Source organism: Pseudophryne corroboree, chromosome 3, assembly GCF_028390025.1.
Source record: "Pseudophryne corroboree isolate aPseCor3 chromosome 3, aPseCor3.hap2, whole genome shotgun sequence".
In the NCBI taxonomy this organism is placed as follows: domain Eukaryota; kingdom Metazoa; phylum Chordata; class Amphibia; order Anura; family Myobatrachidae; genus Pseudophryne; species Pseudophryne corroboree.
Window position 1 is genome coordinate 28,025,628 of NC_086446.1, and position 17,064 is coordinate 28,042,691.

A 17,064-nucleotide genomic window follows, 5' to 3' on the forward strand; every position below is an offset into this window, starting at 1 on the left:
CTTTTCAAATAATACCCCTTTTACACTCGCAGAAAAATCCCGGGATATTGCACGTGAACGCGCATCATCCCGGGATTCTTCTCAGTGTAAATGGGTACAGGGACAATTTCACGGGACGAGCATCCCGGGATTTCATCCCAGGTCAAAAGCAGGGTTGAACCCGGGACCGTCCCGGGAAGCTGGGTAGTGTGAAAGGGTCCGTCCCGGGATTCACTATCCCGGGACTGTTAAAAGGACTCGGATTGGAGCTTTCTTGGGCTTAGAAAAGCTGATGTCATCTTTTCTGAGCCCAAGGCCATTTCTAATGACATACTAATGCATTTGCAGGGATATCCCGGGATCAGTGTAAATGGGGCTGTCCCGGGTCGATCCCAGGTCTTAGTGCAGTGTGAAAGGGGTCAGTCCCGGGAATGCATCCCGGGATGCATCCCGGGAGTGCGAGTGTAAAAGGGGTATAAGGCGTTCAGCTCATGAGATGGGGGAAAGGTTACCTCCGGTTTCTTTTCCTTATACATGCGCACCCTCGTGTCAGGGACAGCGGGGTCATCTGTGATATGCAAAACATATTTTATAGCAATAATCATATAATGAATACTTTTGGCCACCCTTGGGTGTAACCTCGCATCATCGTAGTCGACACTGGAGTCAGAATCCGTGTCTGCTATTTGGGACAGGAGACGTTTTTGAGACCCTGCAGGCCCCTGTGACACAGCCAAAGCCATGGATTGACTCCCTGCTTTTTCCCTGGACTCTGCTTTGTCCAATCTCTTATGTAATAAAGACACATTTGCATTTAAAACACTCCACATATCTAACCAATCAGGTGTCGGCGTTGCCAACAGAGACACCACAATCATCTGCTCCACCTCCTCCTTAGATGAGCCTTCTGCTTCAGACATGCCGACACACGTACCGACACCCCCACACACTCAGGGATATATCTATATGGAGACAGTCCCCCAATAAGGCCCATTGGAGAGACAGAGAGTATGCCAGCACACACCCAGCGCCACCGGACCCTGGAATAAAATCCCAGTTAGTACAGCGCTTTTATAAAAATATATAAATACACTCACTGCGCCAATTAAATGTGCCCTCCCCCCCCTTTTTTTGCCCTCTGTAATCGTGTTCAGCAGGGGAGAGTCCGGGGAGCCAGCTTCTCTGCAGTGTGCTGTGGAGAAAATGGCGCTGGTCTGTGCTGGAAGGATCAAGCTCCGCCCCCTCACTGGCAGGCTTCGGTCCCGCTCAATTATTTATACTGGTTTTTTTTTTTAATATACCGTCTCTGCAGTATCTAATTCCCCTGCGCCCTGCACCCTTACAGTTCCCGCTGTGTGTGTACCTGTGGGAGCAACGGCGCGCAGCGGTAACGCTGCGCGCCGTTGCTCCCACAGGTACACACACAGTGAAGATCTGAAGTCTTCTACCGCCTTTGAAGTCTTCTTTCTTTTTATACTCACCCGGCTTCTATCTTCCGGCTCTGTGAGGAGGACGGCGGCGCGGCTCTGAGACGAACGGCGAGGGTGAGATCTGCGTTCCGACCCTCTGGAGCTAATAGTGTCTAGTAACCTAAGAAGCAGAGCCTACCATTTAAGTAGGTCTGCTTCTCTCCCCTCAGTCCCACGATGCAGGGAGCCTGTTGCCAGCAGTGCTCCCTGAAAATAAAAAACCTAACAAAAGTATTTTTCAGAGAAACTCAGGAGAGCTCCCCTGCAATGCATCCAGTCTCCTCTGGGCACAGAATCTAATTGAGTCTGGAGGAGGGGCATAGAGGGAGGAGCCAGTGCACACCCATTCTATTCTAAAGTCTTTAGAGTGCCCATGTTTCCTGCGGAGCCCGTCTATACCCCATGGTCCTTACGGAGTCCCCAGCATCCTCTAGGACGTAAGAAAAATTTGCATTGTTATTTTTGATATTTGAAGAAATCCTAAATCCCACCTACCTGATGCTCCTGTGGGATCCTGTGATTCTCCTCTGTACAGTCCTGGGAATACAGAGGACAGGGACATCTCTCTGGGGTATCTCTGTTACTGGGCCCATCTGTAGGAGACACACAGTGACTGAGTACAGTGTATATAGAAACATAGGGGTACATTTACTAAGATTCGTATTTTCCAAATTCATGTCCAAGTTCAATCACGAATGACATCGACAGTGTAAAATTGCAACTTTTTGAATTGATTACGATGGATTTACTAAGCTCTCGTATTCGGGTTTTTCTTTTGTTCCGATGTCGATGTCATTCGTGGTTTTTTACCTATTTTTACGGCAGTGATTAGCAAAACACTGCCGACTTTTTTTACAATCAATCTCGGCCGGATCTGTGTGATCCGTGCTGGGGTTTATTTTTTTTATTTTTTTAATTAAACACTGTAAAATAATTAAAAAAAAATGCGTGGGGTCCCCCCTCCTAAGCATAACCAGCCTCGGGCTCTTTGAGCCGATCCTGGTTGCAAAAATATGGGGGAAAAAATGACAGGGGTTCCCCCATATTTAAGCAACCAGCATCGGGCTCTGCGCCTGGTCCTGGTCCCAAAAATACGGGGGACAAAAAGAGTAGGGGTCCCCCGTATTTTTAAAACCAGCACCGGGCTCCACTAGCTGGACAGATAATGCCACAGCCGGGGGCCACTTTTATATAGTGCCCTGCGGCCGTGGCATCAAAAATCCAACTAGTCACCCCTGGCCGGGGTACCCTGGGGGAGTGGGGACCCCTTCAATCAAGGGGTCCCCCCCCCCCAGCCACCCAAGGGCCAGGGGTGAAGCCCGAGGCTGTCCCCCCCCATCCAATGGGCTGCGGATGGGGAGGCTGATAGCCTTTGTTGTAAAAGAAAAGATATTGTTTTTAGTAGCAGTACTACAAGGCCCAGCAAGCCTCCCCCGCATGCTGGTACTTGGAGAACCACAAGTACCAGCATGCGACGGAAAAACGGGCCCGCTGGTACCTGTAGTACTACTACTAAAAAAATACCCAAAAAAAGACAAGACGCACACACCGTGAAAGTATAATTTTATTACATACATACACACATACATACATACATACTTACCTTAAGTTCCCACGCAGGTCGGTCCTCTTCTCCAGTAGAATCCAAGGGGTACCTGTTGAAGAAATTATACTCACGAGATCCAGGGGTCCAGGCTCCTCGGGAAATCCAGGGGTAATCCACGTACTTGCATAAAATAAGAAAACGGAAAGCCGAGCCACGAACTGAAAGGGGCCCCATGTTTTGACATGGGACTCCTTTCCACGAATGCCAGAAACCCACTCTGACTGATGTCTAAGTGGGTTTCTTCAGCCAATCAGGGAGCGCCACGTTGTAGCACTCTCCTGATCAGCTGTGTGGTCCTGTCCTCACTGACAGGCAGCACACGGCAGTGTTACAATGTAGCGCCTATGCGCTACATTGTAACCAATGATGGGAACTTTCTGCCCTGCGGTTGACCTAAAGTGACGTCACCGCTGAGCAGAAAGTTCCCACCATTGGTTACAATGTAGCGCATAGGCGCTACATTGTAACACTGCCGTGTGCTGCCTGTCAGTGAGGACAGGACCACACAGCTGATCAGGAGAGTGCTACAACGTGGCGCTCCCTGATTGGCTGAAGAAACCCACTTAGACATCAGTCAGAGTGGGTTTCTGGCATTCGTGGAAAGGAGTCCCATGTGAAAACATGGGGCCCCTTTCAGTTCGTGGCTCGGCTTTCCGTTTTCTTATTTTATGCAAGTACGTGGATTACCCCTGGATTTCCCGAGGAGCCTGGACCCCTGGATCTCGTGAGTATAATTTCTTCAACAGGTACCCCTTGGATTCTACTGGAGAAGAGGACCGACCTGCGTGGGAACTTAAGGTAAGTATGTATGTATGTGTGTATGTATGTAATAAAATTATACTTTCACGGTGTGTGTGTCTTGTCTTTTTTTGGGTATTTTTTTAGTAGTAGTACTACAGGTACCAGCGGGCCCGTTTTTCCGTCGCATGCTGGTACTTGTGGTTCTCCAAGTACCAGCATGCGGGGGAGGCTTGCTGGGCCTTGTAGTACTGCTACTAAAAACAATATCTTTTCTTTTACAACAAAGGCTATCAGCCTCCCCATCCGCAGCCCATTGGATGGGGGGGACAGCCTCGGGCTTCACCCCTGGCCCTTGGGTGGCCGGGGGGGGGGGGACCCCTTGATTGAAGGGGTCCCCACTCCCCCAGGGTACCCCGGCCAGGGGTGACTAGTTGGATTTTTGATGCCACGGCCGCAGGGCACTATATAAAAGTGACCCCCGGCTGTGGCATTATCTGTCCAGCTAGTGGAGCCCGGTGCTGGTTTTAAAAATACGGGGGACCCCTACTCTTTTTGTCCCCCGTATTTTTGGGACCAGGACCAGGCGCAGAGCCCGATGCTGGTTGCTTAAATATGGGGGAACCCCTGTCATTTTTTTTCCCATATTTCTGCAACCAGGATCGGCTCAAAGAGCCCGAGGCTGGTTATGCTTAGGAGGGGGGACCCCACGCAATTTTTTTTGATCAAATAAGCACTTTCCCACCCCTTCCCACTGATATACATGCACGGATCTCATGGATCCGTGCATGCCTATCCAATCACGAATAAAAAAAAAAGGTCCGTTTTTTTTTAGCACTTTTTTACGAGTTGTAATTTTTCACGGCAGTGTTTGTTTGTTTTTTGCTTTGCACTTCTTAGTAAATGACCGAGATTCATACTTAAACAGCCGCGTTTTGACCGATGGTGTATTCATTCGTAATTTTTTACCTGAACTTGCAAAAAATTACGAATGCCCTCATCACTGCCGTGATTAGTGCTTAGTAAATTACCGAGATGACACTTTGATGAAAAAACGGCATCTCGGTCAAAATCGGGAGCTTAGTAATTTCCCCCATAGAATGTGACGGCAGATAAGAACCACTTGGCCCATCTAGTCTGCACCCTTTTTTTTTTTACCATATTTTTAGCTCAAACCTTATTTGATCCTTATTTCTGTGTAAGGATAATCCTTGTGTCTATCCCATGCATGTTTAATTTGCTCTACTGTCTATGCCTCTACCACATCTGATGGGGGGCTATTCCACTTGTCCACTACCTTTTCTGTGAAGTCATTTTTCCTCATATTTCTCTTGAACCTCCCCCCCTCCAGTCTCAGTGCATGTCCTCGTGTCCTATTGCTTCTCTTCATTTGGAGAATGTTTCCCTCCTGGACTTTGTTAAAACCCTTGATATATTTTAACGTTTCTATCATGTCCCCCCTTTCCCTTCTCTGCTCCAAACTATACATATTGAGATTTCTTAGTCTTTCTGGGTATGTTTTGTGATGTAGGCCATGCACCATTTTAGTTGCCCTTCTTTGTACAGTCTCCAATGTATTAATATCCTTTTGAAGATATGGCCTCCAGAATTGAACACAGTATTCTAGATGAGTCCGTACCAATGACCTACACAGTGGCATTATGACTTCTTTCTGCTGCTGATTCCTCTCCCAATGCAGCCAAGCATCTGATTAGCCTTCCTCATTGCCTTGTTACATTGCTTATCTGCCTTTATGTCACCTGAAATAGTGACTCCTAGATCCCTTTCCTCCTCAGTAGATTCCAGTATAGTGTCATTAATACTATATTTAGCCTTTGGATTTATGAGAACCAAGTGCATGATTTTGCATTTTTGGGCATTAAACTGTAATTGCCACACTCTTGACCATTCCTCTAGTCTACCTAGATCCTCAGTCATTTGTTTTACCCCACCTGGTGTGTCTACACTGTTGCATACCTTTGTGTCATCTGCAAAAAGGCATACTTTCCTTTTAATGCCATTTACAATGTCACCAATAAAGATATTAAAAAGCACTGATCCAATAACAGATCCCTGGGGTACTCCACTGGTAACATTTCCCTCCTGTGAATGCACTCCATTTACCACTACTCTCTGTTTTCTATCCTGCAACCAAGATCTTATCCATTCAATAATCCTAGTATCCAATCTCAAACTGTGATTATCAGATGATGTGTGTATGTAGGGGGCCCCATACCTGCTCTCCCCTGTACAATACATGACAGTCTCCTCTTACCCAGTGATGTGAGGGGCCGGTGATTCTCCATCATCACGTCCTTGTGCAGACCCCTGTGTTCCTCTATATACTCCCCCTCCTGCATGGAGACATAGACAGTGACATCCTGACACCTTATAGGAACCTGACATACACAGAGATACAGTCATTACCCAGACACATCCCCTGGTGTTACTGTATAATGTCCCATTCTCAGCAGTCACCTCTCCAGTCATCACCCAGACACGTCCCCTGGTGTTACTGTATAATGTCCCATTCCCAGCAGTCACATCTCCAGTCATCACCCAGACACATCCCCTGGTGTTACTGTATAATGCCCCATTCCCAGCAGTCACCTCTCCAGTCATCACCCAGACACGTCCCCTGGTGTTACTGAATAACGCCCCATTCCCAGCAGTCACCTCTCCAGTCATCACCCAGACACATCCCCTGGTGTTACTGTATAATGCCTCATTCCCAGCAGTCACCTCTCCAGTCATCACCCAGACACATCCCCTGGTGTTACTGTATAATGCCTCATTCCCAGCAGTCACCTCTCCAGTCATCACCCAGACACATCCCCTGGTGTTACTGTATAACATCCCATTTCCAGCAGTCACATCTCCAGTCATTACCCACACACATCCCCTGGTGTTACTGTATAATGTCCCATTCCCAGCAGTCACCTCTCCAGTCATCAACCAGACACATCCCCTGGTGTTACTGTATAATGCCCCATTCCCAGCAGTCACCTCTCCAGTCATCACCCAGACACGTCCCCTGGTGTTACTGTATAACGTCCCATTCCCAGAACTCACCTCTCCAGTCATCAACCAGACACATCCCCTGGTGTTACTGTATAATGTCCCATTCCCAGCAGTCACCTCTCCAGTCATCACCCAGACACATCCCCTGGTGTTACTGTATAATGTCCCATTCCCAGCAGTCACCTCTCCAGTCATCACCCAGACACATCCCCTGGTGTTACTGTATAATGTCCCATTCCCAGCAGTCACCTCTCCAGTCATCACCCAGACACATCCCCTGGTGTTACTGTATAATGTCCCATTCCCAGCAGTCACCTCTCCAGTCATCACCCAGACACATCCCCTGGTGTTACTGTATAATGTCCCATTCCCAGCAGTCACCTCTCCAGTCATCACCCAGACACATCCCCTGGTGTTACTGTATAATGTCCCATTCCCAGCAGTCACCTCTCCAGTCATCAACCAGACACATCCCCTGGTGTTACTGTATAATGCCCCATTCCCAGCAGTCACCTCTCCAGTCATCACCCAGACACGTCCCCTGGTGTTACTGTATAACGTCCCATTCCCAGAACTCACCTCTCCAGTCATCAACCAGACACATCCCCTGGTGTTACTGTATAATGTCCCATTCCCAGCAGTCACCTCTCCAGTCATCACCCAGACACATCCCCTGGTGTTACTGTATAATGTCCCATTCCCAGCAGTCACCTCTCCAGTCATCACCCAGACACATCCCCTGGTGTTACTGTATAATGTCCCATTCCCAGCAGTCACCTCTCCAGTCATCACCCAGACACATCCCCTGGTGTTACTGTATAATGTCCCATTCCCAGCAGTCACCTCTCCAGTCATCACCCAGACACATCCCCTGGTGTTACTGTATAATGTCCCATTCCCAGCAGTCACCTCTCCAGTCATCACCCAGACACATCCCCTGGTGTTACTGTATAATGTCCCATTCCCAGCAGTCACCTCTCCAGTCATCACCCAGACACGTCCCCTGGTGTTACTGTATAACGTCCCATTCCCAGAACTCACCTCTCCAGTCATCACCCAGACACATCCCCTGGTGTTACTGTATAATGTCCCATTCCCAGCAGTCACCTCTCCAGTCATCAACCAGACACATCCCCTGGTGTTACTGTATAATGTCCCATTCCCAGCAGTCACCTCTCCAGTCATCACCCAGACACGTCCCCTGGTGTTACTGTATAACGTCCCATTCCCAGAACTCACCTCTCCAGTCATCAACCAGACACATCCCCTGGTGTTACTGTATAATGCCCCATTCCCAGCAGTCACCTCTCCAGTCATCACCCAGACACATCCCCTGGTGTTACTGTATAATGCTCCATTCCCAGCAGTCACCTCTCCAGTCATCACCCAGACACATCCCCTGGTGTTACTGTATAATGTCCCATTCCCAGCAGTCACCTCTCCAGTCATCACCCAGACACATCCCCTGGTGTTACTGTATAATGTCCCATTCCCAGCAGTCACCTCTCCAGTCATCACCCAGACACATCCCCTGGTGTTACTGTATAATGTCCCATTCCCAGCAGTCACCTCTCCAGTCATCACCCAGACACATCCTCTGGTGTTACTGTATAATGTCCCATTCCCAGCAGTCACCTCTCCAGTCATCCCCCAGACACATCCCCTGGTGTTACTGTATAATGTCCCATTCCCAGCAGTCACCTCTCCAGTCAGCAGCTGAATGATCTTGTTGGCGAGTTCCAGGATCTCCTGGTCATTGTGTCTCTCATGTATCAGTGAATGAGTGAGGTGGAAGCACCGTGATGGGGCTCTGGGTCCTGTTAATCAAACAGACAGACACTGCAGGGTCACTACATCTCATGTGCTCCTATTGTGAGGGGACCGTACATCATACAGACACTGCAGGGTCACTACATCTCATGTGCTCCTATTGTGAGGGGACCGTACATCATACAGACACTGCAGGGTCACTGCATCTCATGTGCTCCTATTGTGAGGGGACCGTACATCATACAGACACTGAAGGGTCACTACATCTCATGTGCTCCTATTGTGAGGGGACCGTACATCATACAGACACTGCAGGGTCACTACATCTCATGTGCTCCTATTGTGAGGGGACCGTACATCATACAGACACTGCAGGGTCACTGCATCTCATGTGCTCCTATTGTGAGGGGACCGTACATCATACAGACACTGCAGGGTCACTACATCTCATGTGCTCCTATTGTGAGGGGACCGTACATCATACAGACACTGCAGGGTCACTGCATCTCATGTGCTCCTATTGTGAGGGGACCGTACATCATACAGACACTGCAGGGTCACTGCATCTCATGTGCTCCTATTGTGAGGGGACCGTACATCATACAGACACTGCAGGGTCACTGCATCTCATGTGCTCCTATTGTGAGGGGACCGTACATCATACAGACACTGCAGGGTCACTGCATCTCATGTGCTCCTATTGTGAGGGGACCGTACATCATACAGACACTGCAGGGTCACTACATCTCATGTGCTCCTATTGTGAGGGGACCGTACATCATACAGACACTGCAGGGTCACTGCATCTCATGTGCTCCTATTGTGAGGGGACCGTACATCATACAGACACTGCAGGGTCACTGCATCTCATGTGCTCCTATTGTGAGGGGACCGCACATCATACAGACACTGCAGGGTCACTACATCTCATGTGCTCCTATTGTGAGGGGACCGTACATCATACAGACACTGCAGGGTCACTGCATCTCATGTGCTCCTATTGTGAGGGGACCAAACATCATACAGACACTGCATGTGTCCAACTTTTGTTTTCTTACAGACACAAAGTCTAGAATTCCCTGTTATAGCTGGGACTGGGACCACCAGTGTGTCACTCGCAAAGGCAAAACATAGAGCCATAACACCAGACTGCCCGTATAATAACAGGACACCACCCCTGTATAATAATAATTGGACACCACAGGCTGCTACTCCTGTATAAGAATATTAACAAAACACCACAGGCCGCTCCCCCTGTATAATAATAATAATAATAATAATAATAATAATAATAATAACGGGACACCACAGGCCGCTTCCCATGTATAATAACGGGACACCGCAGGCCGCTCCCCCTGTATAATAATAATAATAACAGGACACCACAGGCCGCTCCCCATGTATAATAATAATTACAGAACACCACAGGCTGCTCCCCCTGTATAAGAATAACAGAACACCACAGGCTGCTCCCCCTGTATAAGAATAACAGGACACCACAGGCTGCTCCCACTGTATAAGAATAACAGGACACCACAGGCTGCTCCCCTGTATAATAATAACAGGACAATACAGGCTGCTCCTCCTGTATAATAAAAACAACAACAGGACACCAGAGGCTGCACCCCTGTATAAGAATAACAGGACAATATTAACAAAACACCACAGGCTGCTCCCCATGTATAATAATAATAATAATAATAATAATAATAATAACGGGACACCACAGGCCGCTCCCCCTGTATAATAATAATAACAACGGGACACCGCAGGCCGCTCCCCCTGTAAGAATAACAGGACAATAGTAATTGGACACCACAGGCTGCTCCCCTTTTATAATAATAACAGGACACCACAGGCTGCTCCCCCTGTATAGTAAGACGCCATTACCTGATCTCGACGGTCACTGGGAAGCTGCAGCGAACGATAGAAACTCTCTTCCTGTGTATGGAACGCACAGGCCGGAAGTAATGTGGAACGCACAAGCCGGAAGTAAGGTGGAAAGCATAGCCCGAAAGTAGTGTGTGATTGGCACAAGCTGCTTCCTGGTGACTGGCCCCTCCCCTCCTACACCCTGGCCACAGCACCGCCCTCTGAAATGACTGTATCATACGTGTCCTCAGTGCAGGAGGCCGGCGGCCATTTTCTTGTAGATCAGTCCGGCAGCAGCAGCCGCAATAGGTTCACAACCATAGGTTTACTGGCCGAGTAGTGACGTCAGTAGCGGCGGCCATTTTCCCCTGGTCTGAGCTCCGCCTTCCTTCTATCTTTCCCACAAGGCAGCAGGAGCAGAGAGCAGCCATTGCTGTGTCTGGCAGCAGGAAATTATATATTTATTATTCTATAGGCTGAGCAGCTCTGGTGTCAGGTTGCTGTACTACAGGGGGAGCAGCCTCTGGTGCCTCGTTATAGTGCAGCTGGAGCAGCCTCTGGTGCTGCATTATCCCTGTACAGCATACTTGCCTACCTGACCCTCTCCATGAGGGAGAAAATGCTCTGTTCCTGGACTCTCCTGGTAATGTATGATTGCCATCACCTGTGGTGACCTAGTTAATTGATAAGAAAGGTGTTTCACCACAGGTGATGGCAATCATACATTACCAGGAGAGTCCAGGAACAGAGCATTTTCTCCCTCATGGAGAGGGTCAGGTAGGCAAGTATGCGTTACCGTAATACAGGTGAAGCAGACCCGCCGTTACCGTAATACAGATGACGCAGACCCCGCCGTTATCGTATTACTGATGGAGCAGACCCCGTCATTACCGTAATACAGGTTACGCAGACCCTGCCGTTACCGTAATACAGGTGGCGCAGACCCTGACGTTACCGTAATACAAGTGGCGCAGACCCTGCCGTTACCGTAATACAGGTGGCGCAGACCCCACCGTTACCGTAATACTGGTGGTGCAGATCCTGCCGTTACTGTAATACAGATGACGCAGACCTCGCCGTTACCGTAATACAGGTGAAGCAGACCCTGACGTTACCGTAATACAAGTGGCGCAGACCCTGCCGTTACCGTAATACAGGTGGCGCAGACCCCACCGTTACCGTAATACTGGTGGTGCAGATCCTGCCGTTACTGTAATACAGATGACGCAGACCCCGCCGTTAACGTAATACAGGTGGAGCAGACCCTGCCGTTACTGTAATACAGGTGGCGCAGACCCCGCTGTTACCGTAATACAGGCGATGCAGACCCCGCCGTTACCGTATTACTGATGGAGCAGACCCCGTCATTACCGTAATACAGGTTACGCAGACCCTGCCGTTACCGTAATACAGGTGGAGCAGACCCCGCGTAACCGTAGTATTGGTGGCGCAGACCCCGCCGTTACCGTAATACAAGTGGCGCAGACCCTGCCGTTACCGTAATACAGGATGTGCAGACCCCACCTTTACCATAATACAGGTGGCGCAGACCCCGCCATTACTGAAATACAGGTGATGCAGCCCCCACCGTTACCGTAATAACAGGTGGCGCAGACCCCGCCATTACCGTAATAACAGGTGGTGCAGACCCCGACGTTACCGTAATACAGGTGGAGCAGACCCCGTCGTTACCGTAATACAGGTGGAGCAGACCCCGTCGTTACCGTAATACAGGTGGCACAGACCCCGTCGTTACCGTAATAACGTGGCGCAGACCCCACCATTACCGTAATACTGGTGGCGCAGATCCTGCCGTTAACGTAATACAGGTGGAGCAGACCCTGCCGTTACTGTAATACAGATGACGCAGACCTCGCCGTTACCGTAATACAGGTGAAGCAGACCCGCCGTTACGGTATTACAGGTGGCGCAGACCCCGCCATTACCGTAATACAGGTGACGCAGACCCCGCCGTTACCGTATTACTGATGGAGCAGACCCCGTCATTACCGTAATACAGGTTACGCAGACCCTGCCGTTACCGTAATACAGGTGGAGCAGACCCCGCTGTAACCGTAGTATTGGTGGCGCAGTCCCTGCCGTTACCATAATACAAGTGGCGCAGACCCTGCCGTTACCGTAATACAGGTGGCGCAGACCCCGCCTTTACCATAATACAGGTGGAGCAGACCCCGTCATTACCATTATACAGGTGGCGCAGACCCCGCCATTACTGAAATACAGGTGATGCAGCCCCCACCGTTACCGTAATAACAGGTGGCGCAGACCCCGCCATTACCGTAATAACAGGTGGCGCAGACCCCGCCATTACCGTAATACAGGTGGAGCAGACCTCGTCGTTACCGTAATACAGGTGGCGCAGACCCCGCCGTTACCGTAATAACGTGGCGCAAACCCCACCGTTACCGTAATACTGGTGGCGTAGACCACGCCGTTACCGTAATAACGTGGCGCAGACCCCGCCGTTAACGTAATACTGGTGGCGCAGATCCCACCGGTACCGTAATACAAATGGTGCATAGTACTGTGCATCCAATACTGAATAGAAAGAAATGGAGCTCCGAGTGTGTTATTCAGCCATTCTGTGTGCTGGAATGGAGCTCTGAGTATGTTATACAGCCATTCTGGGTGCAGGAATGGAGCTCTGAGTGTGTTATCCAGCCGTTCTGGGTGCTGGAATGGAGCTCTGAGTGTGTTATCCAGCCGTTCTGGGTGCTGGAATGGAGCTCTGAGTGTGTTATCCAGCCGTTCTGGGTGCAGGAATGGAGCTCTGAGTGTGTTATCCAGCCGTTCTGGGTGCTGGAATGGAGCTCTGAGTGTGTTATCCAGCCGTTCTGGGTGCAGGAATGGAGCTCTGAGTGTGTTATCCAGCCGTTCTGGGTGCTGGAATGGAGCTCTGAGTGTGTTATCCAGCCGTTCTGGGTGCAGGAATGGAGCTCTGAGTGTGTTATCCAGCCGTTCTGGGTGCTGGAATGGAGCTCTGAGTGTGTTATCCAGCCGTTCTGGGTGCTGGAATGGAGCTCTGTGTGTGTTATCCAGCTGTTCTGGGTGCTGGAATGGAGCTCTGAGTATGTTATCCAGCCGTTCTGTGTGCTGGAATGGAGCTCTGAGTGTGTTATCCAGCCGTTCTGGGTGCTGGAATGGAGCTCTGAGTGTGTTATACAGCTGTTCTGGGTGCAGGAATGGAGGTCTGAGTGTGTTATCCAGCCGTTCTGGGTGCTGGAATGGAGCTCTGAGTGTGTTATACAGCTGTTCTGGGTGCTGGAATGGAGCTCTGAGTGTGTTATACAGCCGTTCTGGGTGCTGGAATGGAGCTCTGAGTATGTTATACAGCTGTTCTGGGTGCAGGAATGGAGCTCTGAGTATGTTAGCCAGCCGTTCTATGTGCTGGAATGGAGCTCTGAGTGTGTTATACAGCCGTTCTGGGTGCTGCAATGGAGCTCTGAGTGTGTTATCCAGCCGTTCTGTGTGCTGGAATGGAGCTCTGAGTGTGTTATCCAGCCGTTCTGTGTGCTGGAATGGAGCTCTGAGTGTGTTATCCAGCTGTTCTGGGTGCTGGAATGGAGCTCTGAGTGTGTTATCCAGCCGTTCTGGGTGCTGGAATGGAGCTCTGAGTATGTTATCCAGCTGTTCTGGGTGCTGGAATGGAGCTCTGAGTATGTTATCCAGCCGTTCTGGGTGCTGGAATGGAGCTCTGAGTATGTTATCCAGCCATTCTGGGTGCTGGAATGGAGATTTGAGTGTGTTATACAGCCATTCTGGGTGCTGGAATGGAGCTCTGAGTATGTTATACAGCTGTTCTGGGTGCAGGAATGGAGCTCTGAGTATGTTATACAGCTGTTCTGGGTGCAGGAATGGAGCTCTGAGTATGTTAGCCAGCCGTTCTATGTGCTGGAATGGAGCTCTGAGTGTGTTATACAGCCGTTCTGGGTGCTGGAATGGAGCTCTGAGTGTGTTATACAGCCGTTCCTGGTGCTGGAATGGAGCTCTGAGTGTGTTATCCAGCCGTTCTGTGTGCTGGAATGGAGCTCTGAGTGTGTTATCCAGCCGTTCTGTGTGCTGGAATGGAGCTCTGAGTATGTTATCCAGCCGTTCTGTGTGCTGGAATGGAGCTCTGAGTGTGTTATCCAGCCGTTCTGGGTGCAGGAATGGAACTCTGAGTGTGTTATCCAGCTGTTCTGGGTGCAGGAATGGAGCTCTGAGTGTGTTATACAGCCGTTCTGGGTGCTGGAATGGAGCTCTGAGTATGTTATACAGCCGTTCTGGGTGCAGGAATGGAGCTCTGAGTATGTTATACAGCCGTTCTGTGTGCTGGAATGGAGCTCTGAGTGTGTTATCCAGCCGTTCTGGGTGCTGGAATGGAGCTCTGAGTGTGTTATCCAGCCGTTCTGTGTGCTGGAATGGAGCTCTGAGTGTGTTATCCAGCCGTTCTGGGTGCAGGAATGGAGCTCTGAGTATGTTATCCAGCCGTTCTGGGTGCTGGAATGGAGCTCTGAGCGTGTTATCCAGCCGTTTTGGGTGCTGGAATGGAGCTCTGAGCGTGTTATCCAGCCGTTCTGGGTGCTGGAATGGAGCTCTGAGCGTGTTATCCAGCCGTTTTGGGTGCTGGAATGGAGCTCTGAGCGTGTTATCCAGCCGTTCTGGGTGCTGGAATGGAGCTTTGAGTGTTAGTGTTATGATCCGGACTATATACCTGGACTGAGTGGCACAGAAGTCTGGGTATGGACCCAATCTAGAATCGCCTGGAGTTTCTTCGGATCCTTTGGATGTGATTATGTGCCCCAGAAAGGCTACCTTCTCCACCTTCAAAAAGAGAACAAGCATATCAGGAACAAAACATAATGTACAGAGAGCCAACGTAAAAAAATAACAATGTTTATTGATAAAACATATAAAAAGATTAATTATCCAATAACCGGTGAATTATATATATATATATGTAAGAACAATCACTAGACGTGAACTAGTGGTATATTGTGATAACTCAGCTTTTTTGGGGTGAAAAGTTCCGTGTTCCACTTGTTAGATAATTGATAAGTACCAGGTGTGCTGGTGGGATCCTAATGGATTAAAAGTCCCTCGGTTAAAATTGATATTCAATACCTTTCCAAAATGGGCTGGTAAGAGCCGAGCGTCCTCGGCTTCAATGTCCTGCAATGCCCATATACGCTGTGCAGCGGAAAGGAAGAGACCGTCTCTCTCACAACCCGGTCGTGGCGGCGTGTGCGCTGAAGCCGCTGATGTCGGATGCTGTAGACGGAGGGTGCAGCGGGGACCAAGGAGCACCTGGAAGATTTCACCTGAGCTGAGTGTGGATAGGGGCGGGTCCTGACGCGTTTCGTCACGTTCACGTGTCTTTCTCCTTCGAGACATTGAAGCCGAGGACGCTCGTTTGTTCTTGTTCTATGCTATCACTACAATACTACACATAGTATTCCGGCAAGCGCAGACTATCAGGAACATAAAATTGTGATTATTTAATTCTATGAAACATGTATTGGTTTTCATTTTTTATTTGATGATTAGGCGCTCGTCTGTTGCAGTTTTTTGTTTTGGTCTTCTCCACCTTCAATTCACACTTCTCCAATTTAGAATAAAGATGATTTTTTTGTTTTTAGTTTCGAGAGAACCGCCTTAACCTGAATGCGATGTTCCTGGATGGTACGTGAATAAATCAAGATATCATCTAAATAGACGACCACAAACTTTCCCAGAATTTCTCGGAAGACATCATTAATGAGATCCTGAAAGACAGCAGGAGCTTTAGAAAGTCCATACGGCATAACTAAATACTCATAATGACCTGTATGTGTAATAAAGGCGGTCTTCCATTTATCCCCCTGCTGGATCCGTATGAGGTTATATCATATTTACCGACTTTTTGGCTGCTCTCTCCGGGAGAGAGCAGCCAGGTCGGTTCGGCAGGGGGGCGGGCTGCGATGTGAGTGCAGAGGGGGGCGGACCGGAGGCGTGGCGTAGGCGGACCGGGGGCGTGTCGGAGGCGGGCTGGGGGTGACTACGGGATTGTCCCGTGTAAGCCCCGCCCTTCGCTGTGTAATGCCGCTATTACCAGCATTATACAGCAGGGGGCGTGGCTATGATGACGCGATTTAACAAGAATCGCGTCATCGCCTGTCTGGACCGCCCACTTTACTCGCTAAGTGGGCGGCCGGGCAGGGGGGGGGCCCTGTAATTGGGAGACTTGCCTGCTCTTCCGGGGGGCCGGGAGGGTCACCCGATTTTCGGGAGCCTCCCGGACATTCCGGGAGAGTAGGCAAGTCTGGGTTATATGTTCCACATAAATCAATTTTAAAAAAAATTGTAGCTTCCCTCAACTGATCACACAAAATAGAAATTAAAGGTAAGGGGTAAGAATTTTTTATTGTCACCTTATTCAGACCACTATAGTCTATGCATGGCTGCAATAAACCGTCTTTTTGCCCACAAAGAAAAAACCTGCTCCTACCGGTGATTTGGATGGGCAAATAAAACCCTTCTCCAAACTCTCCCGGATGTACTCCTCCGTGGATTTAGTCTCGGGCAAAGATCATGCATAAAGCCGATCCTTTGGTGCCCATACACTTGTCC

At 49.5% G+C, this 17,064-nt stretch overlaps 1 protein-coding gene across 1 annotated transcript in view; it reads right to left on the bottom strand.

Moving 5' to 3' along the window:
* Window positions 1-17,064, bottom strand: part of LOC135057099 (uncharacterized) — a 240,399-nt gene that overhangs the window by 70,174 nt on the left and 153,161 nt on the right. Inside the window, exons 9-11 of the mRNA XM_063963000.1 lie at window positions 8,515-8,630; window positions 6,068-6,146; window positions 1,944-2,041 (exon numbers count right to left, since the gene is read on the bottom strand). Of these exons, the coding sequence (XP_063819070.1) occupies window positions 1,944-2,041; window positions 6,068-6,146; window positions 8,515-8,630 (293 nt within the window). The remainder of the gene's footprint in view (window positions 1-1,943; window positions 2,042-6,067; window positions 6,147-8,514; window positions 8,631-17,064) is intronic.